The 24,897-nt window shown below is 40.2% G+C and overlaps 1 protein-coding gene across 3 annotated transcripts in view; it reads right to left on the reverse strand.

Moving 5' to 3' along the window:
- The window catches only part of PARP14 (poly(ADP-ribose) polymerase family member 14), a 55,681-nt gene that overhangs the window by 7,384 nt on the left and 23,400 nt on the right, over positions 1–24,897 (reverse strand). For 2 of the 3 annotated variants that reach the window (XM_047790805.1, XM_047790796.1), the window contains exons 7-15: positions 24,034–24,270; positions 23,009–23,230; positions 12,352–12,430; positions 10,578–10,709; positions 10,208–10,270; positions 9,699–9,866; positions 6,616–6,822; positions 2,919–3,518; positions 966–1,099 (exon numbers count right to left, since the gene is read on the reverse strand). In XM_047790805.1, coding sequence (XP_047646761.1) covers positions 966–1,099; positions 2,919–3,518; positions 6,616–6,822; positions 9,699–9,866; positions 10,208–10,270; positions 10,578–10,709; positions 12,352–12,430; positions 23,009–23,230; positions 24,034–24,270 — 1,842 coding nt within the window. The remainder of the gene's footprint in view (positions 1–965; positions 1,100–2,918; positions 3,519–6,615; positions 6,823–9,698; positions 9,867–10,207; positions 10,271–10,577; positions 10,710–12,351; positions 12,431–23,008; positions 23,231–24,033; positions 24,271–24,897) is intronic. The other variant, XM_047790813.1, reaches the window with a different exon arrangement.

Genomic DNA, 24,897 nt, shown 5'->3' on the forward strand with positions numbered 1-24,897 from the left:
AATATAAATCCTGTGAGCTTGAGCCCACCTAGGAACACACACTTAAAAAATAAAATTAAATAAGGGAGTTCCCATTCTGGCACAGCAGAAACGAATCTGGCTAGTATCCATGAGGATGCGGGTTCGATCCCTGGCCTTGCTCAGTGGGTTGGGGATCCAACGTTGCCATGAGCTGAGGTATAGGTCACAGACTTGGCTCAGCTCCCGAGTTGCTATGGCTGTGGTGTAGGCCATCACTGCAGCTCCAATTTGACCCCTAGCCTGGGAACTTCCATATGCCATGGGTGTGGCCCTAAAAAGCCAAAATAAATAAATAAATAAATATAAAAAAATTAAAAAATAATAAAATTAAATCAATCTATGGTAAGCTAGGATTGGGGGTTTAGAGGAGACACAGATGCCAGGGATAATGAAAATTAAAGGAGGAGAAAGAGCATCAAAATAATATTGCCCAGAAGTCAAGGGAACACAATTTCAAAAAGCGATAGTAATGTTTAAAAGCAGAAGATGCCAAAATAACGGAGATGAACAAGAAAAGAAAGGGCCCACTGGATTATCAAGGAAGGGAGCACTGCTGATCTGTGAATGGTGGGGCAGAAGCACATAGTCCTGATTGGAGGGACCTCAGCGTATCTCTCTGCCATGCTTGCTAGTTATCACCTCGAGCTTGGGAGTCATATCTTGGAATTTCTATTAGCCTCCTTCACAAAGTAAATGTATATCTTCAGTATTCTAATACCATATGGTCATCTAATATGATATTGTAATAACTGACACAATATCAATGTCTCAGTAATCATGGTGACACAAGGAGAATCTAGAATTTCAAATTGAATTGCCATAAAATAGTTACTTCTGTGTAAAAAAATGTGATAGAAAGTGAGTGAAAAGAAACTTACTTATCCAAGACTATGATACCCTTTATTTCTACCATGTACAAAGCTCCATGTCAGTGGAAGGCTTACCTTCTCTATGGTGAAGTTTGAGCAGGTCTCATTAAACTTGCTTGCCACCATTTTGTATTCTGGATGGTTACGCTGTAGTTCAACCACACAGACATTCTGCTGCTTCATATCACTCCAGTTTGGGGGGATCTCAACTGCAAAGCAGATGTTTGAAAATATCCTCACACCTGGGAAGGCTCATCTATGTCATTCACATTCCTGGTATGCTTTGAAAAACTGAATATCATCTTTGCTCTTGCTTTACAATCTCTGAATTCAAGGTGTTCAAGAAGCCCCTTATCTTTCTAGAAGAATGTTTTTCAAAATGTGGACCACGGATAACCGACATCAGAACCAACCGTAATGCTTATTTAAAAAGAAAAAAAAAAAAGGAGTTCCCGTCGTGGCTCAGTGGTTAACGAATCCAACTAGGAACCATGAGGTTGTGGGTTCAATCCCTGGCCTCGCTCAGTGGGTTAAGGATCCGGCGTTGCTGTGAGCTGTGGTGTAGGTCTCAGACGTGGCTCAGATCCCATGTTGCTGTGACTGTGGTGTAGGCCGACCGCTACAGCTCCAATTAGACCGCTGGCCTGGGAACTTCCATATGCCATGGGTGCGGCCCTAGAATGACAAATCATCATCATCATCATCATCTCTCAGATCTATTGAATCAAAATCTCTGGAGAATGGGGGAGTTCTTGTCGTGGCGAAGCAGAAATGAACCCGACTAGGAACCGTGAGGATATGGGTTCGATCCCTGGCCTTGCTCAGTGGGTTAAGGATCCGGCATTGCCGTGAGCTGTGGTGTAGGTCGCAGACCCAGCTCAGATCCCACGTTGCTGTGGCTCTGGCATAGGCCGGCGGCTACAGCTCCGATTCGACTGCTAGCCCGGGACCCTCCATATGCCATGGGTGCTGCCCTAAAAGGACAAAAGACAAAAAAAAAATCTCTGGAGAATAAAATCTGGGTACCTGCATCTTATGTTTGAAGCACACCCAGGTTTGAGAACTGTTGGTGTCGTATAACTCAGCTGCATATTCTGTTCAGTCTTTGTCGTAATTTAATAATTTAACAGGAAATGATTTCCCTACCATTTTTTCATAAATAGTCACTACTGTTTTATTTACAAATGTTCATGGCTTTTCCCCAGAACTTACCACCACCACAAGGCCCTCCGCATCTATTCTTTCATTATTCTTCACAGCATCCTTAAGAGTTGGGTGGGAGGTTTCGCTGTGGGGCAGGTTGTGGTGGCAGCTCTGTCTCCCCTCTGGCTAGACAGAATACTATACTTGACTGGATATTGCCCCAGGGTTGCTCAGAGTCTGAGGAAGTCATTCACTCTGATCTTTCCATACACTGAGAGCCAATTTAGTAGTTTTGAATGGGGTGCTGATGTGGTCCAAAGGCAGGAATGGCTGTCTACATAAGGCAAGCATTCCCTTCCTGGGAATCTTGAAGGCTACTTCCTGATATGTGTGTCAAGGCATTTTATCCTCAGGGCAGAGAAGGAAGTCACTTCTGGGAGAAGATCCTACAGGCTCCCCATCCACTCTGGGTCATCAGTTACAGACACAGAGTCTGCCCACTCTCTGATGGCTGTCTTCAGCCTTTTGTTCTAGAAAGTCTTGGGCTACTTTTCTTTAAAGCCCATGGCCCTTCCTGACTGAAACAGTCTTTACCTCCCCCAACAAAACCTGCTCTGGGAAGCTTGTAAACTGTAGAGATGGGGGGGGGGGGAAGCGCAATATTTGACCATTATGACCTTTAAGATAATCACCATCAGCTGTTGGGGGCACCCAGGCTTTATTTTCCTGGCCAAAATGTAAGCTCCTTAAGCATAGAGACCAAGTTGTCTATTTTGTTCATTAAGGGTTACTTGAATTTTATCCACTTGGACAACATTTTGATGTATGTAAAACATACAACGCAGGCAAAAAGTAATGGACAAAGAGCATGAAAGTTTGATTTACCTTCACTCTTTGCATAGCGCTGAACGAGTAAGGTCTTTCCCTTTGCGTCTGTTGCAATGCATGTGTTCAAGTCTACTGTGTAGCTCTCATGATTAATTTTGACATCAATTGTCTTTTTCTTTTGTTTCTTTGCATCCTCCAGTTGCATGTTGGTTATCTTGTCAAAACTCTGAAAAGTGTTACTGTCTTGATATTGCCATTCCACATAATCATAGGTACGATCTGCCAGGTATTCTTGTTCTTTGGATGATCTAACTCTCTTGATCATGTCTTCAATTGCATTTCTGGCCTGTATCACATCGGTGGTAATTCCAAAAACCTCAACCAAAGGTCTTTCACGCTCCAGGAAAATGGAGATATTTAACTTCTTCTGAAGCTCATTCAATTCCTGATATTCCTTTACGTCAAAGTATCTGATATATTCATCTTCATTGTAGTAGGGCAACTGTTCCTTTTTAATGAGATCTTGTATCCAGGAGAGGGCGTGGTCCACGCATTTTACATTTTCCCCACACACCTGAAAAATGGCTGATTCTGTTTTCTTTTCCAAAACCAAAAGATTCTGTTTTGGGGGAGGTTTACTTGAGAAGCCCAAAAATGCTAAAAAAGAAAGGAAGATTAGCTATTTCTTTCTTTCCTTCATCTTTCCTCCCACCCTGCTCCATTCTTCTTTCTTCCTGTCTCTCTCCCTCTCTCCCCTCCGCACCCCCCCCCACACACACCTCTTTCTTTCTCACCATACTATACATCGCCAGGACTTGTTTGTCTTATAACTGGATGTGTTTATCCTTTTGTCTACCTTCATCCCATTCCCCTCCAGCCACCACTACTCCCCACCCCACCTTTAGCAATCACCAATCTGTCCTCTATATGAGTTCATTTTTTGTTTTTTCTAAGATTCCACACACAGGTACTATCATACACTATTTGTCTTTGTCTTATTTCACTTAGCATAATGAACTCAGGGTCCATCTGTGTTGTTGCAAGCGGCAGAATTTCCTTCTTTTATGGCTGGGTAATATTCCATTATGTATATAATTCCATTTTATACATATACACATATATACGTGTGTGTGTGTGTGTGTGTGTGTGTGTATGCACCACATTCTCTTTACAATTCATCTTTCAACACTTCAATGTTGTGGCTATTGCAAATAATGCTACAATGAACATGAATTAAAGAGAGTGATTTCATTTACTTCAGTTGTATACCCAAAAGTAGAACTGCTGGATTGTATGGGAGTTATATATTTTAGTCTTTTGAGGAATTTCCAGGCTGTTTTTCATAGTGGCTGCACCAATTTACATTCCCCAAACTAGTGCACAAGTGTTCCTTTTCTCCACATCCTCATCAACCCTTGTTATTACTTATCTTTTTGATGATAGCCATGAGGTGATCACTCGTTATGGTTTTGATTAGCATTTCCCTAATGATGAATGACGTTGAATACATTTTCATGTGCTTCTTGGCTGTTTGTGTATCTTTTTTGGAACAAATATCTATTCAGATCAGATTGTTCGAGTTTTTGCCTGTTGAATTGTATGGGTTCTTTACATATTTTGGATTTAACCTCAACAGATATATGATTTGCAAATGTTTTCTCCTATTCAGTGGGTTGTTTTTTCATTTTGTTGGTGATTTCTTTTACTATGCAGAAGCTTTTTAGTTTGATGTAGTTCCACTTACTTATTTTTTCTTTTGCTGTTTGTGCTTTTGGGGTCAAATCCAAAAAAATCATTCCCAATGCCAACGGCAAGGAGTTTACCCTTATGTTTTCTTCTAGAAGTTTTGTGGCTTCAGGTCTTACATTCAAGTCTTTAATCCATTACGAGTTAATTTTTGTGCATGGTTTAAGATAGTGGTCCAGTTTTTATTCTTTTGCATATAGATGTCCAATTTATGTGCTTCTGAAGCAAGTACCTAACACTGATTATTGAAGAGACTATATTTTCCCCATTGTATGTTCTTGGCTCCTTTGTTGTAAATTAACTGAAATATGCGCATGGAATTATTTTTGGGCTCTCTGTGGTGTTCCATTGATCTGTATATCTGGTTTTATGTCAATATCATACTGTTTAGATTACTACAGCTTTGTAATATAGTTTGAAAGCTGGAAGTGCAATGCCTCCAGCTTTGTTTGTCTTTCTCAAGATTGTTTTAGCTATTCAAAGTCTTTTGTGGTTCCATACATATTTGAGGATTGTTTCATTTCTGTGATAAATGAATTGGAATTTTAATAAATATTGCATTGAATCTGTAGATTGCCTTAAGGAGTATGGATATTTTGACAATATTAATCCAGTACATCATCATGAACTATCTTTCCATTTATTTGTGTTTTCTTTAATTTCTTTCATCAATGTTTTATAGTTTTCAATGGGCAAAAGACTTGAATAGACCTTTCTCCAAAGAAGATATTCAGATGGCCAACAGGCACACGAAAAAAAATGCTCAACATCACTAATTATTAGAGAAATGCAAACCAAAACTACTATGAGATAGTACCTCACACCTGGCAGAATGGCCATCATTAACAAGTCAACAAATAACAAATCCTGGAGGGGGTGTGGAGAAAAGGGAACCCTCCTGCACGGTTGGTGGGAATGTAAATTGGTACAACCACTATGGAAAACAGTATGGAGGTACTTCAGGAAACCAAAAATAGAACTACCACATGATCCAGCAATCCCACTCTTGGGCATATATCCAGACAAAACGTTCCTTGAAAAAGATACATGCACCCGTATGTTCATTGCAGCACTATTCACAATAGCCAAGACATGGAAACAACCTAAATGTCCATTGACAGATGAATGGATTAAGAAGATGTGGTATATATACACAATGGAATACTACTCAGCCATGAAAAAGAACAAAATAGTGCTATCTGCAGCAACGTGGATGGAACTAGATACTCTCATACTAAGTGAAGTCAGTCAGAAAGAGAAAGACAAATACCATATTATATCACTTATAACTGGAATCTAATATATAGCACAAAGGGGGGTAAGGGTAGGAGAAGATTGGAGAAAGGTGGTCAAAAGATACAAACTTCTAGTTACAAGATAAATAAACACTAGGGATGACAGGTACAAAATGATGATTCTAATACTGTGATTTACAAGAAAAAAAATATATTTGGTCATTCAGATGACCAAATACTGGTGTCTGAAGTGGAGAGCAGTCTTGCGGCACTGAGTCCTTGACCTGTAGAATCTGATTCCATCTCTGGGTGGATGGTGTCAGTATTGGGTTGAATCCTCAGACACCCTGCTACAGTCTGAAAATTGTTTGTAGGTATGGGGAGGCCTCTAAACACACATTGGAATTGGGTCCAGAACCCTTTAATGACTGTAGTTAATACTCCTGTATGATGTATATGAAAGTTGTAAAGAGAGTAAATCCCAAGAGTTCTGGTCACAAGGAAAATGATCCTTTTTTGTTTGTTTTCTCTTTTTTATTATATTTATATATGATGGATGCTAACTAAACTTATGGTGGCATTCATCTCACCATATAAGTCAAACCATTATGCTGTACACCTCAAACTTATGCAGTGATGTATGTCAATCATATCTCCATAAACCTGGAAAAAAGCTAGTAAACTATCCCAAAAAGAAGTTAGGAAAAAGGGTTGCTATTTCTTATGTGACATCAATCTTAAGAACATGCTTTTCATGCAAATGAACAACTCACATGCAATCTTAGACATCATGGACTGCTGGGGAGGAGGCTGAGATTCTCTTCTTTTTTTCAGGTTGGCATAAAACACGTCCAGTATTTCAGGCAGAAATATAACAACTTTAACTTTTTTCATAGACTTAACTGATCCTTTCTGCACAAAGTCTTCAATGGCATCAATCATGGCTGTAGCAACATTATCTGGGTCTTGTCCGGCATTTCCTGGAAAGGTAAATAATAAAAATGACTGGGGAAAAAAAAAAAGACCCAGCTGGATTTTTTTTTTTTTAAAGACCCAATTGGAAAAGGCTGAGGGATAAATTAGGGATTCCAATTCTCAGAATAAATTTCCACTCCCCAACTCTGTCACCATAGACTTTTCTAACAATGCATCAGCAAACACTTTTGAAGTCCTTGCATGTAATGGAGAATTTTTGTTCCGGAATGTCAGAAAGCCAACAGCTCAACAAAGAATAAAGGACCCAAAAGCGTAACTTGGTGTCTGATGTTATCTGCTCAGCTAATCCCAGCTCACTTTGTTTCTCTATGTTACAAAGCACAATTAACCTTTCTTGGCTCACTAGTGTCCTCAAAAGATCCATTAAAAAGCAGAGGATAAAAAAATAAAATAAATTAAATTTAAAAAGGGATTTACTGTCTTGGCTCCGTGGTTAACGAATCCGACTAGGAACTGTGAGGTTGCAGGTTCAATTCCTGGCCTTGCTCAGTGGGTTAACGATCCGGCATTGCCGTGAGCTGTGGTGTAGGTCGCAGACACGGCTTGGATCCCACGTTGTGTGGCTCTGGCGTAGGCCGGTGGCTACAGCTCTGATTCAACCCCTAGCCTGGGAACCTCCATGTGCTGCTCCATATATATCAAATTTACATAAATTTGATATATATATATATATATATCATGCTCTTTATAGAGAATATATATATATATCATGCTCTTTATAGAGAATATATATATATATCATGCTCTTTATAGAGAATATATATATATATATCATGCTCTTTATAGAGAATATATATATATATATCATGCTCTTTATAGAGAACAACAATTTTTTGTTGTTGTTCAGTCATTTCTTGATGATGCATATATCCTTATTCTCTCAGATGTCTTTGGGGATCTGAGCTAATTTTCTGAGACACTTGGAGCTATAAACTAGTTGCCACAATCTATAATTCTTTGCATGCAAGTTATCCATGAGCCTCCAAGAAGTTTTTCCTCCCATAGGCAGTGTTATTTTAGTTGACTTGCAGGGTTCAAGGTTGCCACCTGAGCAGGTCTTTTCCTATTAAGCATGCTCCATATCTTGTTTCTCAAGCCTACCACCTAGGTAAGATCATGAAAAGTTCTTGAAAAGGCTCATGAAAAGCCATGGAAGCAGTCCCAAATGAATAGCAGTCACGATGTGGGAAGGGGGCAATGTGAAAGTCCCCCGGCCAACCTGGCATGAGACATGAGAGGCCACTTGGATTGTGCCTGTTGATGGTACCCACTCTTACTGCAGAAATGAGAGCAGACCTCTTTCACTTGGCTATGGAGACAACAGTAGGAATGTAGACAATACCCACATAAAACTAACCTAGAGCATTTATGCAGTTTCTTTGATTAGATGATCAGGGAAAGAGAGAAATTCTCCACTGCAAGACTGTAGAATTTAAATGGGTGTTCAGATACATTCATCACTCTCAATTATCTAGGCACTCAGGACACAGAGGATGTGCCATGTGGGGATGAACAGGTATTCGACAGGAGAAGTATGGAAAATCGAGGGAAAGGCTATGCCCCAAAGGACCGTGTAACAGGTGGAATATATTGAACCTGATGTGTTCAGGGGCACAGATCTTTTTTTGAGAAAGAAAAACCAAGGGCTATGCGGGGGAGTGGGAAAGGCACTGGAGCAGGAAGTCCAGATCTAAATAGGAGACTATAAACATTTCGGCAAAAGATAAGAGCTGAACAAAGAGAGGAGGCCAGAATGAAGAATTGGGTGTAGGCGCTGAGGACATGTTTAGGAAGTAAAGACAGCAAGACAAAGCACAGAATGATCAATCCAGGGCTCGGCGTCCAGTCAGCCTCATTCCACTTCAAGCCTGAGAGGGTTTGTCTCCCTTGAGCAGGTAGCTCTCTTAAGGGAGACCATGCAGGAATTCCTGATCAATGCACATGACTCAGATTTCTGTGGAAAGAGCTCAAAGAGCATCACTGTACAAAGGATAAACCCAAAGCACCATCCTTATAAATGACGAATCATACAATCCGTAAGTAGTTTGAGGAAAACAAGAAACTCCAAAGAGGTGGGCAGCCTGAAAGGAGGAAAGTGCAGAGCTGCATTTCTGACCCATTAGAACCCACTGGGTTCTGGTGACAGAGAGGCTGAGATGCCCTAGGACCAGCCTCCTGTTGAGGAGGTGATTGAAGAGGGATGGCCATGCTGACTGGGAGTCAGCCACAGGGAGGTGGGTTTTCTGCACTGATGTCTCTTTGGAGAGGGGATAGAGGGGAACTTAAAGACTAAATTATGGGGGAAGAAAAAGAGAAGGGAGCTGATAAAAGCGATGAGAGATGGGCTTTCTCTTCCCCTCCTTTCCCTTTCATATTGGAAAGCAAACGTCAGTTCCCCTCATGGCTCAGTGGTTAGCGAATCTGACTAGGAACTATGAGGTCGAGGGTTCGATCCCTGGCCTCGTTTAGTGGGTTAAGGATCCGGTGTTGCTGTGAGCTGTGGTGTAGGTCACAGATGTGGCTCAGATCTGGCATTGCTGTGGCTGTGGTGTAGGCCGGCAGCTACAGCTCTGATAAGACCCCTATCCTGGGAACCTCCATATGCCGCGCGGATGCAGCCCTAAAAAGACAAAAAGAAAGAAAGAAAATTTCTACTATCCCAACACCCTCCTCAGTCTTCTTTGTTTCTCTCTCTTTTACTTAAACTACCCATAGCCTTAACTTCTTCCCTCAGGGGCTGCCCTGGGTTGAGGAAGCCTCCCTGCATCAGACTCAGCAGTAAGTACACTAACCATCAGTGCCAAACCCAAAGGAAAGAGGCCACCTTGGGATTTAGCCTTGACAGCCAGAGGCTACAAACCTGTCCCAATTGCTGGGAGGCAAACTGAGGAGTAATTCCGTTTTTCACACTCTTGCAAAACACAAGAAACAGATCTCCTGACATCATTTCCACCAATGACATGGATAATATTCTTGCACTTCAATAATCCACCTTCGGTAACTATATATTCATGGTGGCCCTGTTGAGCTGGGAAACACAAGACAAAAAGATGCAAGATTGGATGCTGAACCCACTCTGATTGCTTAAAAAGCAACATGTCTGAATTGGCAAACAAAATGTTTTATCTGATTAAGAAACTCCTGAAATACTATCTTTGATGAATTTTTCTTGTTTCTCTTTTTAACCGTGAGATGACTTCTCACGTCTAATTCTCAACTGGAATTCTTTAGTAAAAGTGTGGTTTTAAAGCATGATTTTGAGATCAATATATTGTCTCCTCAGTCCCAAAATTTTCCCCATCTTCCATAGCCTCTTGCATTCAATCTTCCATTTAAAATGTAGGGCCAAAAAACAGCCTTGTGCCTTACCTTGTTGAGAGCATTCCATTTCTACACTTTCCCCAGCACATTTTAAAATTTCTTTGGAGACCCCTACGTGAGAAAATCAAGATGGTTACACACGTGAATAAAAAAGGTCATTGCAGGACAATTGAATCAAGATGATTGGCCCATTATCTATACACTTTCCCCATCATCAAAGGAGTCCTATAACTTGCGTATTTCTGATAACCAAGAAGAAAAATTCATAAAAGAATTGTTACCAATTATGAGAAACCATTTTAAAATTACTAATTAACATTAATAAGCCAAGTTGTAGAAACCAGTTTGGCTCTAGAAACCCTCCTTCATGGGCTCTCCTGGGAATATCACACTTGTCATAATTCTACATGTCAAGTACCTGCTTTGAGAGTAAATGACTTTGATGTTGAATTTACGATCACATCGGCTTTCTCTGCGGTGATATTTCCAGAGGCTACCTGGAAAATGATAGGCCCAATCTTCATTTCATGTGGTCCTAAATTGGGGAAACCTGACATGAGAAAGAAAAAAAAAATGGAGTCAGTCACAAATCGCCAACAGCAAGAATGATTTAACTCTCCTCGTCTTTGCCTGTGCCGCTCTCATACACCACCACCTCTCACCCTCCCACTGTGTGTGTGTGTGTGTGTGTGTGTGTGTGTGTGTGTATGTGTGTGTGTGTGTTTGTGTGTGTGTGTGATCTCCGACATTTAATGCCAGGGCCCTGGCCCCGAGCCCCAGTGATGGTCTGACTCTGAGAAAGGATTATAAAATGTAATACATATCAAAAGTGGACTTCCGCTGCTGGCGGAGGTGAATTAGCCCACTCAAGCCCCTCTCTCCCACTAACTATAACTTAAAATGTGGTATAAATACAAAAAGCCACTCCTTGAAAACCGAGAAGTATACAAACAGCAGGCAGATTGGAGAAGGGAGTCAAAACTTGAAGACACAGCTTGTATGAGGGGAGTTTCTCATTTTGTTTAGAAATTTCACCTCTTTTTCTCACCCATTTTTGACCCAAGCATGGCCCTGGCTGCAGAACTACACAATGAGAAGAGGCAGCAAAACCCTTAGAGAATCCCTGTCTCTGTGGTCAGAGGACAGAGAAAATGGGTCCCTGTGAGCTGAAGAGTAGGGCAGAGAAGCCTCATTGTTATTATTTTTATTCTTATTATTTTGTCTTTTTAGGGCCACACCCATGGCACACGGAGGTTCCCAGGACGGGTATAACCAGAGCTATAGCTGCCGGCCTATACCACAGCCACAGCAATGCAGGAGCCAAGCTGCGTCTGCGACCTACACCACAGCTCATGGCAATACCGGATCCTTAACCCACTGAGCAAGGCCAGGGATCGAACCTGTGTCTTCACAGATGCTAGTCAGATTCGTTTCTGCTGAGCCATGACAGGAACTCCCTAGAGAAGCCTCACTAATTCCTGCATTTTTTCTTTTAACATCCAAGCCCCCTCCCAAGGTGCCCCTGTTGCAGAACTCCATGACGGCACCACAGGGAACTAAAACTCTGAGAGACATGCTGTGTTTTGGTCCAGAAGAATCAGGACAAAGGGACTTGTGGTCTGAAAACTGTATCTGCGTTGTATGGGAAATCTCAGAGTTTTTGTTTATTTGCTTCCCCCACCCCCCACCCTCCCCCCATCATTTCTTTTCTCTCTGATCACGAAAAAGTATGAGGCAACAGAACAGGCAGATTCAACACTGAGAGGACCTTGGCTTTCTGACGAGAAGACTGGAAAATGGGCTCCTGCAAGTCAGAGAGTGTAAGGGGAATACTAGAGTGGTGAGCGTGAGAGGGTGACCCCCTGTTGTGTGTATGACTGGGGTCAACCCTGAGCTCACACTGGACCTGTGCACATGGAGCAGAACCAAGCTATGCAACAAAGCCCTTGGGAATGGAATTGATTGTGGAACTGCTGCCCACACAGAAGGGGAAGCAGAACTTGCCTCCTCTTTCACTTTAGATCAATAAACATGGCCAGTGTCTTGCATGTTCAGGTGTATCGAATATAATTTAATATCTTCTTTATCACAAACTTATTTTTTCATAAAAATTATCTTGTCATTTTCCCCTTATCGCTGAAGAGTTATTTAGCAACTGGAAAAAATTTCTCAATTTAAAAGCTTTACTAAACCTTGTGTATCTCCAGCCTTGGGAATTTTGTCACTGATGAGATTTCCATTAGCCCTTCTGGCAAATTCATCTGAAAATGCCTAGAAATACAAAAACAGTTTTGACCACTATAATCCTTAGTAGGTGAATGAATTCAATTCATCAGGTGTTTTGATCATGCATGCACAAATATTAAGGGGAGGAAAATTCTGAAAGTATTATTTATTTTCATTATATAATTTTTGAGTTATAAAAAATACATAAAATTCTATTTCTATAAATATATATACTAAAATTTATCAAATTTAAAAAACATAAATATAAGGATGTTCATTATAATACTATTTATAATTGAGAAAAATTATAACATTTTAAAAATCCAACAGGAAAATGATTAAATAAAATTTAGTATGTTGGAAGGGATCAAGATGGCAGAGGAGTAAGATGTGGTGCTCACCTTCTCCCACAAACACATAAAAAAAAAAAAAACTACATGTAGAACGATTTGCACAGAACATCTACTGAATGCTGGCAGAACACCTTAAACCTCCAAAATGGGCAAGAAACCCTCCACATAACTGGGTAGAACAAAAGGAGGAAAAAGAAAGAGAAAGAAAAATTAAGACAGGACTAGCACTCCTGAGAGGGAGCTGTGAAAGAGAAAAGGAACTCACATCCTGGGAAGCCACCTAACAAACAGGGAGGTCAGCTGAGACAGAGGGACCTCAAAACTCAGAGAAAAGTGCAGCAGTTGAGCTGAGGAGGGCAAAGCAGAGGGAGAGCCACACAGACCATTGATACCACCACTTCTGGACACCACAGCCTGAGAGGCTCGGGTAGGGGCTTGGTGCTGAGACTCAGGCTCCAGAGGTCAGTTCCAGGGAGAAGTGACCTCCTAGGTTTAAAATGTCAATAAATACATATTTATCAATAATTACCTTAAATGCCAATGGACTGAATGTTCCTATCAAAAGAACTTCTTTATTACAAATTGATTTTTTTGAGTGGCAGAGTGGCAGACTGGATTGAAAAAACAAGAGCCTGCAATATGTTGCCTATAGGAGACTCACCTATATGTGCTTATAGGACACATATAAATTGAAAGTAAGGGGATGGAAAAAGATATTTCATGCAAATGGAAAAGACAGGAAATCAAGAGTTGCAATAGTCAGAGCAGACAAAATAGACTTTAAAATAAAGGCCATAAAGAAAGACAAAGAAGGACACTATTTAATAATAAAAGGATCCATTCAAGAAGAGGATATCACAATCATCAATATATATGTCCATAATATAGGAGTCCCCAAATATATACAACAAATACTAACAGATATAAAAGGAGAAATTGATGGGAATAAAATCATAGTAGGAGATTTTAACACCCCACTCACATCAATGGACAGATCCTCTAGACAGAAAATCAATAAGGCAACAGAGATCCTAAATGACACAATAGAAAAGTTAGACGTAATTGATATTTTCAGGACATTACATCCAAAAAAAATCAGAATATACATTATTTTCAAGTGCACATGGAACATTCTCAAGGACTAACCACACACCAAGGCACAAAACTAACCTCCACAAATTTAAGAGGATAGAAATTATTTCAAGTATCTTCCTGACCACAATGGCATGAAACCAGAAATCAACCACAGGAAAAGAAATGAGAAAAAACTGATTACATGGAGACTAAACAACATGCTACTAAAAAACCAATGGGTCAATGAGGAAATCAAGAGGTAAATTAAAAAATACCTCAGGACAAATGATAATGAAAACACAACCATTCAAAATCTATGGGATGCCACAAAAGCAGTTCTCAGAGGGAAGTTCATAGTGACACAGGCCTTCCCCAGAAAAGAAGAAAAATATCAAATCAGCAACTTAACCTACCTAAAAGAATGAGGAAAAGAAGAACAAAAACCTAAAGTCATCAGAAGGAAGGAATTCATAAAGATCAGAGAGGAAATCAATAAAGTAGAGATTCAAAAAAACAATAGAAAAAATCAATAAAACCAAGAGCTGGTCTTTGAAAGGGTAAACAAATTGACAAACCTCTGGCCAGACTTACCAAGAAGAGGAGAGGAAGAGGTAAAATAAACAAAATAAGAAAGGAAAAAGGATAAATCTCAATGGATACTGCAGAAATACAAAAAAACGTAAGAGAATACTATGAACAATTACATGCCAACAAATTTGACAACCTAGAAGAAATGGACAACTTTCTAGAGACATACAGCTTGCCAAAACTGAATCAAGAAATAGATCAATTCGGAGTTCCCGTTGTGGCGCAGTGGTTAATGAATCCGACTAGGAAACATGAGGTTGCGGGTTCGGTCCCTGCCCTTGCTCAGTGGGTTAAGGATCCGGCGTTGCCGTGAGCTGTGGTGTAGGTTGCAGACGCAGCTCGGATCCCGCCTTGCTGTGGCTCTGGCGTGGGCCAGTGGCTACAGCTTCAATTCGACCCCTAGCCTGGGAACCTCCATGTGCCGAGGAAGTGGCCCAAAGAAATAGCAAAAAGACAAAAAAAAAAAAAGACAAAAAAAAGAAATAGATCAATTGAACAGACCAATTGCTAGAAATGAAATTGAATATGTAATAAAAAACATTCCCTACAAATAGAAGTCCAAGAACAGGATTTCCCATTGTGGCTCAGTGGTAATGAACCTGACTAGTATCCACGAGGATGTGGGTTCAATCCTTGGCCTTGCTCAGTGGGTCAAGGATCCAGCATTTCTGTGAGCTGTGTTGTAGGTTGCAGGCACAGCCTGGATCCTGCGATACTGCAGCTGTGGTGTAGGCCAGCAGCTGCAGCTCTGATTCAACCCCTAGCCTGGGAACTTCCATATGCCATGAGTGTGGCCCTCAAAAGAAAAAAATAAAAACAAAAACAAACAAATGAATAACAACAACAACAAAGTCCAGGACCAGATAGCATCACAGGTGAATTCTATTAAACATACAAAGAAGAATTTATACCTATCCTTCTTAAAGTTTTCCAAAAGGTTGAGGAAGAGGGAATAATCCCAAAGATATTCTATGAAGCCATCATCACCCTATTACCAAAACCAGACAAAGATACTACCAAAAAAGAAAATTATAGGTCAGTATCTTTGATGAATATAGATAAAAAATTCTCAAAATTTTAGCCAACTGAATCTAACAACATATAAAAAAGATCATACACCACCTCCAAGTGGGATTTGTCCCAGGTTCACAAGGATGGTACAACATATGCAGATCAATTAACGTCATACACCACATTACCAAAAGAAAAGTCAAAAACCACATGATCATCTCAATAGATGCAGAAAAAGCATTTGAAAAAATCCAACATCCATTCATGATCAAAACTCTTACCAAAGTGAGTATAGAAGGAACATACCTTAGCATAATAAAAGCCGTTTATGATAAACCCATAGCCAATGTAAAACTCAACTGAAAGCTTTCCCACTAAAATCTGGAACAAGACAAGGCTGCCCGCTCTCACCACTTTTATTCAACCACAGCAATCAGACAAGCAAAAGAAATAAATTTACCCAAATTGGAAGAGAAGAGGTAAAATTGTCACTCTATGCAGATGACATGTACTATATACAGAAAACCCTAAGGACTCCACACAAAAACTACTCAAACTGATCAATGAATTCAGCAAAGTAACAGTATACAAGATTAACATTCAGCAATTGGTTGCATTTCTGTATACTAACAATGAAATATTAGAAAAGGAATATAAAAATACAATACCTTCTAAAATTGTACCCCCCAAAATTAAATACCTAGGAATAAACCTGACCAAGGAGGTGAAAGACTTATATGCTGAGAACTATAAAACATTAGCCAAGGAAATTAAAGAGGATTCAAAGAAATGGAAAGATATTCCATGTTCCTGGACTGGAAGAATTAATATTGTTAAAATGGCCATACTACTCAAAGCAATCTACAGATTCAGTGAGATCCCTACCAAATTACTCATGACATTTTTCACAGAACTAGAACAAACAATCCAAAAATTTATATGGAACCATAAAAGATTCAGAATTGCCAAAGCAATTCTGAAGGAAAAAAACAAAACAAAACAAAACAAGCAGGAGGCATAACTCTCCCAGGCTTCAGACAATATTACAAAGCTACAGTAATCAAGGCAGTGTGGTACTGGTACAAAAACAGACATAGAAACCAGTGGAACACAATAGAGAACCCAGAAATAAACCCAGACACCTATGGTCAATTAATCTTCGACAAAGGAAGCAAAAATATAAAATGAGAAAAAGTATCTTCAGCAAGTGGTGCTGGGAAAACTGGACAGCTGCATGTAAGTCAACAAAACAAGAACACACACTCACACCATGCATAAAAATAAACTCAAGATGGCTTAAAGACTTAAACATAAGATAAGACACTATGAAACTCCTAGAAGAGAACATGGGCAAAACATTCTCTAATATCAACCACACAAATGTTCTCTTGGGTCAGTTTCCCAAGGCAACAGAAATAAAAACAAAAATAAACCAGTGGGACCTAATCAAACTTACAAGCTTTTTCACAGCAAAGGAAACCATAAAAAAAAAAAAGACAAAAACACAACCTATGGAATGGGAGAAAATGGTTTCAACTGATGCAACCAACAAGGGCTTAATCTCCAAAATATACAAACAACTCATACAACTCAACAGCAAAAAAACTGGCAACCCAATTGAAAAATGAGAAGGAGTTCCCATCATATCACAGTGGAAAGAATCCAACTAGTATCCATGAGGATTCGGGTTTGATCCCTGGCCTCGTTCAGTGAGGGGGATCCGGTGCTGCCATGAGCTGTTGCATAAGTTGCAGATGTGGCTGGGATCCTGCATTGCTGTGGCTGTGGTCTAGGCCAACAGCTGTAGCTTTGATTTGATCCCTAGCCTGGGAACTTCCATATGCCATAGGTGTGGCCCTAAAAACCAAAAAAAAAAAAAAAAAAAAAAGAAAGAAAAAGAAAAAAATGGGCATAAGATCCGAATAGACATTTCTCCAATGAAGACATACAGATGGCTAAAACGCACATGAAAAAATGCTCAACATCACTATTAGAGAAATGCAAGTCAAAACTACTATGAGGTACCACCTCAGACTGGTCAGGATGGCCTTCATTAACAAATCAACAAATAGCAAATGCTGGAGAGGTTGTGAAGAAAAGGATACCCTCCTTCGCTGTTGGTGGGAATGTAAATTCAAACCACTATGGAAAACAGTATGGAGGTACCTTAGAAAACTATACATAGAATTACCACATGACCCAGAAACCCCACTCTTGGGCATATATCTGGACAAAACGTTCCTTAAAAAAGACACATGAACCTGCATGTTCATTGCAGCACTATTCACAATAGCCAAGACATGGAAACAACCTAAATTTCCATGGACAGATGAATGGATTAAAAAGATGTGGTATATATACACAATGGAATACTACTCAGCCATAAAAAAAGAACAAAATAGTGCTCTCTGCAGCAACATAGATGGAACTAGATACTCTCATACTAAGTGAAGTCAGTCAGAAGAGAAAGACAAAAACCATATGATATCACTTATATCTGGAATCTAATAATGGTACAGATGAACTTTTCCACAGAAAAGAAACTCATGGACTTGGAGAATAGACCTGTGGTTGCCAAGAGGGAGGGGAAGGGAATAGGATGGATTGGGAGTTTGGGGTTAATAGATGCAAACTATTGTATTTGGAGTGGATAAGCAATGAGATCCTGCTGTATAGCAAAGGAAACTATATCTAGTCACATGATGAAACATGATGGAGGATAATGTGAGAAAAAGAATATATATTTGTATGACTGGGTCACTTTGCTGTACACAACAAATTGACAGAACATTGTAAATTAACTATAACTTAAAAATTTAAAAAATAAAAACAAATAAAATTTAGTATGTTGAAGCATTTAGCAGCCATTAAAAATTACATTTTCAAAAATAGTTAATGAAATATGGAAAGATTATTTTACACTATTAAATGAAACAAAAAATGATGCTAAATTACTTTATATAGTCCCACTTTAAAAAGTCGACATATTTAGAAGAAGCCTGGGATGAAATACAACTAAAAGAATGTATGCATTTTGTATTGTTCAAAATTTCTACAATGAACATGTATTACTTTCGTAGTAAGTAAGAGCAAAGAGCTTGATGTTGTTAAAAATACAGTGTTAAAAGAAAGATAATCATAAAGATCCAAACACTTCCGCTTTTAACTTATTTGTAGCAGAAGAGGAATGGCTGGGGGAATAGCATTTCTGGAACAAGAGGCTAGGATTCTATTTCTTTGTCTGGTAGTGACACTCCCAAATCACCACTTTCTTCTTCCCTGAAAAATAGGGAATTGGGGGAAAAAAAAAAGTAACATCTTGGCTAAAAGGCTGATAGAAAAATGAGAGCGGGACCAGGCGAGATTATAGACAAAGGGTCTCAGGCTTAAAGACCTCCAGGGGCCTGACTTCTAAGGACCTGGAGGGCAGGAGTAACGGCCTCTTACTAAATGCCTCAGGTTCTCCCACAATGCCAAGTTTAGCAGCTCACCCACAGCTGATGCTCAGCAAATGAGAGCTGGTTGATGGACTCCCTATGACCAAAGATAGCTCTGGTATTCCTGATCCCAACTTTCCTACTCTTACAGGGATGTGCTGAGTTCATTCTAGCAAACCTTCAGTTGTATCTCATCCTGACATCCTCCAATTTATAGGACCATGGCTGTGCTTTTATATTATGTATTAAAATTTCTGGAGTTTCTGTTGTGGTGCAGTGGACACAAATGCGACTAGTATCCATGGAGATATGGGTTCAATCCCTGACTTTGCTCAGTGGGCTGAGGATCTGGCATTGCGATGAGCTGGGGTGTGGGTCACAGACATGGCTCAGATCCTGCATTGCTGTGGCTGTGGTGTAGGCCAGCAGCTGTAGCTCCGATTCAACCTCCTATCCTGGGAACTTCCATATGCAGCAGATGCAGCCCTGGGGAAAAAAAAAAATTCTGTGTTCATATGGAAGGAAATTCTATAGATTTAAGAGTGTTGGAGTTCCAGTCATGGCACAGTGGTTAACGAATCCAACTAGGAACCATGAGGTTGTAGGTTCGATCCCTGCCCTTGCTTAGTGGGTTAAGGATTTGGTGTTGCCCTGAGCTGTGGTGTAGGTCGTAGACGCAGCTCGGATCCCGCATTGCTATGGCTGTGGTGTAGGCCAGTGGCTACAGCTCCGATTTGACCCCTAGCCTGGGAACCTCCATATGCCACAGGAGCAGCTCTAGCAAAGGCAAAAAGACAAAAAGACAAAAAAAAAAAAAGATACTGTTAAGGGGCATGTCTACGCCGTTGAAATACTTGGGCCTAACTGGAATTCTTATACAAACTATAAAAACAAAGTATGAAATAGTTGGAAATATTAACATCAACTTGATAACTGATGAAATAAAGGAATGATTGTGAATTTCTTTTAGATGTGAAACAGTATTATAGTTTGGTTGCTTTATAAAAAGAATCCTAACGTCTAAAACAAATACTGAATTGTTTATGGGCAAAATGTATATATGGTCTTTGCTTCAAAATAATATGGGAGGAAAGCAACAGAAATAAAAGCAAAAATAAACCAATGGGACCTAATCAAACTGACAAGCTTTCAAATAGCAAAGGAAAAAAAAAAAAGACAACTACAATCATCAAAACCGTATGGTACTGGCACAAAGACAGACATAGAGATCAGTGGAACAGGATAGAAAGCCCAGAATTAAACCCATGCACCTCCACCCACTAATCTATGACAAAGGAGACAAGAATATACAAGGGAGAAAAGACAGCCTCTTCCATAAGTGGTGCTGGGAAAACTGGACAACCACATGGAAAAGAATGGAATTAGAACACTCCCTAACACCATACACAAACAGAAACTCGAAATGGATGAAACACCTAGATATAAGACCAGACACTATAAAACTCTTAGAGGAAAACATAGGCCAAACACTGACATAAATGACAGCAACATCTTCTCAGATCCACCTCTTAGAGTAATGACAGTGAAAACAAAAATAAACAAATGGGACCTAATTAAACTTAAAAGTTTCTGCACAGCAAAGGAAACCCTAAACAAAACGAAAAGACAACCCACAGAATAGGAGAAAATCTCTGCAAATGAAGCGACTGACAAGGGATTAACCTCCAAAACTTATAAACACCTTCTACAGCTCCATACCAAAAAAACAAACAACCCCATCAAACAATGGGCAGAAGATCTAAACAGACAGTTCTCCAAAGAAGACATACAGATGGCCAAAAAACACAGGAAAAGATGTTCAACATCACTCATTACTACAGAAATGCAAATCAAAACCACGATGAGGTACCACCTTACACCAGCCAGAATGGCAAACATCTAAAAGTCTATAAACAATAAATGCTGGAGAGGGTGTGGAGAAAAAGGAACCCTAGTAGACTGTTGGTGGGATTGCAAATTGGTACAACCACTGTGGAAAACAGTATGGAGATTCCCCAGAAAACTAAAAATAGAAGTACCATTATTTGGTCCAGCAATCCCACTCCTGGGCATCTATCCAGGGAAAACCATGACTCGCAAAGACACAAGTACTCCGATGTTCACTGCAGCACTATGTTCAATAGTCAAGACATGGAAACAACCTCAATGTCAATCGACAGAGGAATGGATCAAGAAGATGTGGTACATACACACAATGGAATATGACTCAGCCATTAAAAGGAACGAAATACTGGCATTTTTAGCAACACGGATGGACCTAGAAATTATCATACTAAGTGAAATCAGCCATACAATAAGACACCAACATCAAATGCTTTCACTGACATGTGGAATCTGAACTTTGCAGAACATATACTGACTCACAGACTTTGAAAAACTTATGGTCTCCAAAGGAGACAGTTTGGGGGGTGGGGGGATGCGCTGGGGTTGTGGGATGGAAATCCTATAAAATTGGATTGTGATGATCATTGTATGACTATAAATGTAATAAATTCATTGAGTAATTTTTAAAAAGACAACTTACAGAATGGGAGAAAATAGTTCCAAACAATGCAACTGACAAGGGCTTAATCTCTAAAATATACAAACAACTTATACAACTCAACAGCAAAAAAGCTAACAACCCAATTGAAAAATGGGCAATAAGGAGTTCCCGTCATGGTGCAGCAGAAATGAATCCGACTAGGAATCATGAGGTTGTGGGTTTGACCCCTGCCCTCGCTCAGTGGGTTAAGGATCTGGCGTTGCCGTGAGCTGAGGTGTAGGTCACAGACATGGCTCGGATTCTGCATTGCTGTGGCTGTGGGCATAGGCTGGCAGCTGTAGCTCTGATTCAGCCCCTAGCCTTGGAACCTCCATATGCCAAGGGTGAGGCCCTAAAAAGCAAAAAAAAAAAAAAAAAATTGGCAATTGACCTGAATAGACATTTCTCCAAAGAAGATATACAGATGGCCAATAATCACATGAAAAAAATGTTCAACATCACTGATCATTAGAGAAATGCAAATCAAAACTACTATGAGGTACCACCTCATACCAGTCAGAATGGCCATCATTAATAAGTCCATAAACAACAGATCTTGGAGAGGGTGTGTAGATAAGGGAACCCTCTTGCACTGTTGGTGGGAATGTAAGTTGGTAAACCACTATGGAAAACAGTACAGAGGTACCTTAGAAAACTAGACATAGAATTACCATATGACCCAGAAATCCCACTCTTGGGCATATATCTGGACAAAACCTTCTTTGAAAAAGACACATGCACCCGCATGTTCATTGTAGCTCTATTCACAATAGCCTAGACATGGAAACAACCCAAATTGCCATCGACAGATGATTGGATTAGGAAGATGTGGTATATATACACAATGGAATACTACTCAGCCATAAAAAAGAACAAAATAATGCCATTTGCAGCAACATGGATGGAACTAGAGACTGTCATACTAAGTGAAGTTAGTCAGAAGAGAAATACAAAAACCATATGATATCACTTATATCTGGAATCTAATATACGGCACAGACGAACCTTTCCACAGAAAAGAAACTCATGGACTTGGAGAACAGACTTGTGGTTGCCAAGCGGGAAGGGAAGGGTGTGGGATGGACTGGGAATTTGGGGTTAATAGATGCAAGCTATCGCCTTTGGAATGGATAAGCAATAGATCCTCCTGTATAGCACTGGGAAGTATGTCTAGTCACTTATGATGTAACATGATAATGTGAGAAAAAAGAATGTATACATGTATGTGTGACTGGGTCACCTTGCTGTACAGTAGAAAATTGACAAAACACTGTAAACCAGCTATAATGGAAAAAGTAAAAATCATCATAAAAAAAATAGGGGAAGAATGGAAATAAAAGGAGACAAAGATGAAACATGTTAGACACACGTTGATAATTGTGAAGATGAATGATGGGTACAAGGGACTTCATTATATACTATTTTGTCTACTTTTGTATATGTTTGAAATTGTTCTTAAGAAGTCAAAAATTTTTTTCCATATCCACAAATTTGCTTGAAATTTGCCATGCTACAACTAGTCCACACTATTCTTTTACTTTCCTGTAGACCAAGCAGACACTTGAAAGTATTAGGGCTCAGTTGCCAAAATAACCAGAAATGAATAAGACTGTACCTGAATAGTTCCATGGTCACTTGGGTACAACAGAAAGCAAACCTCTTTTAAACTTTTCGGTTGATTCTTGCTACTGAATTTGAACACTTGTGAAGTGATTAATTCAGCAAAAACGTTTTTAGGAAACCCCAAATTTCCTGTTCCTATTGCTGGAAATGCAATTGATTTTAAGGACAGACTCTCTGTGATCTCCAAACAGTCTCTGATTATGTTTTCCATGATCTGAAAAGCACAAAACACATTCTTACACATTTTGCCTAGAAATGGGAGTTTGAACAAAAAGAACAAGAATTTAGCAACTTTCCTTTTTTTTTTTTTGCTTTTGCTTTTTAGGGCCCCACTCACGGCACATAGAAGTTCCCAGGCTAGGGGTCGAATAGGAGCTACAGCTGCCAGCCTATGCCAGAGCCATAGCAATGTGGGATTTGAGCCATGTTTGTGACGCACACCACAGCTCACAGCAACGTCGGATCCTTAATCCACTGAACAAGGCCAGGGATCAAACCCCCATCCTCATGGATTCTAGTCAAATTCATTTCTGCTGTGCCACGAAAGGAACTCTCAAGAATTTAGCAACTTTGTGACCTCTGCCTACTCCTTTTTGTTTTCAACAAAAGTCAGGTAAAAGGCAGTCATAAGGGGAAGGAAAATCAGAGGAGTAGACAGGGAAAAGGATAGAAGAATGTGTGGGATCCCCCAGACTCACTCTGCAAACAACTACTGGTATAATCTCTCATTCTCTTCCATTCTTCATGCCCTCGCCTTGCCTTCCTCACTAAGGAGTGCTATCTTCAACAATTTTTCCCCCGAGCCCCAATAATGCTTGAGCACTAAAATCAATTTCTATTATTTACTAGTTCTCAGGAAAAGTCAGCTATGGCTAAAAGAAATGGCCAAAATGATGGAACCTGCCAAGAATGTGACATTATTCAGAACAGAATCAGACAGGGGCCAATCTACATTTTACTGAGAGGAGAGTCCAAAGAGCTACCCAATTTCCTAGAGAATTTAAAAGCAGGCCCCACCTTGTGTGATGATGCATTGCCATTTCCCCAGTCTGGAGCCACCACATGAAGCACACATTGGCAAGGCAGATTGCAACCACTGGTTTGGAGAACTGTTCCCATTTCAACAGCCACCCCTTGTCCGACTGTCTTCAGTTCTTCCTGGAGTTTTGGTCCAGCTTTTTCCAAGAGGGCCTTGGAGAGGGGCCCTCTGCTGAGCTCAAGATCCAAGGGAATGGAGTTGACAACCACATCGGTCTTAAAGACAAAATCAACAATTGGTTTCAAATTCTAAGAAAAAGCATTCATCAAGGATTACTATATTCAAGCCACTGGGCTTGGCACAATGGGGGACAACAAAGATGATAAAAGTTTTCAGAGACGGAAATACCCCCAAACAAAACGTTATTAGATACTTATTTAAGTAACACTCAAGGACAAAAGAGAACTGTCGAAGAGCAATACATAAATGGTATGGGATCCCTTAAGGAGCCCAGAGGAAGTGCCTTCAGGGGCTGGTGAAGACACCGTGAGAGATGTGGAATCTGAGAAATGGGGATAGTTGCAGAGAGAGACGAGGAAGTCACTCAGGAGGGGCAACAGCATGGGAGGTTGTGAGCAGCAAGCAGATGAGTTTGGCCTGATAGACAGCTTCTGCAGCAAAGTGGTGCCAGGCAGCTAGAAATGTTACAATGGGGGTAGACGGCAGAGGGCCTCAAAGGCCAAGCCAGCTGGACTTCCTACAGCAATGGAGAACCATGGAAGCTCTTTCAGCAGGACAGGTAATGTGAGCAGACGAATCAGGCTTGACTAAGACACCAAGAGAAGACAGCATGGGGAATGTGACCAAGTGATCATCACAGTTGCCCTGCGTGGGTCGCAGAG

The sequence above is a fragment of the Phacochoerus africanus genome, chromosome 1 (genome assembly GCF_016906955.1).
Source record: "Phacochoerus africanus isolate WHEZ1 chromosome 1, ROS_Pafr_v1, whole genome shotgun sequence".
Lineage (NCBI taxonomy): Eukaryota > Metazoa > Chordata > Mammalia > Artiodactyla > Suidae > Phacochoerus > Phacochoerus africanus.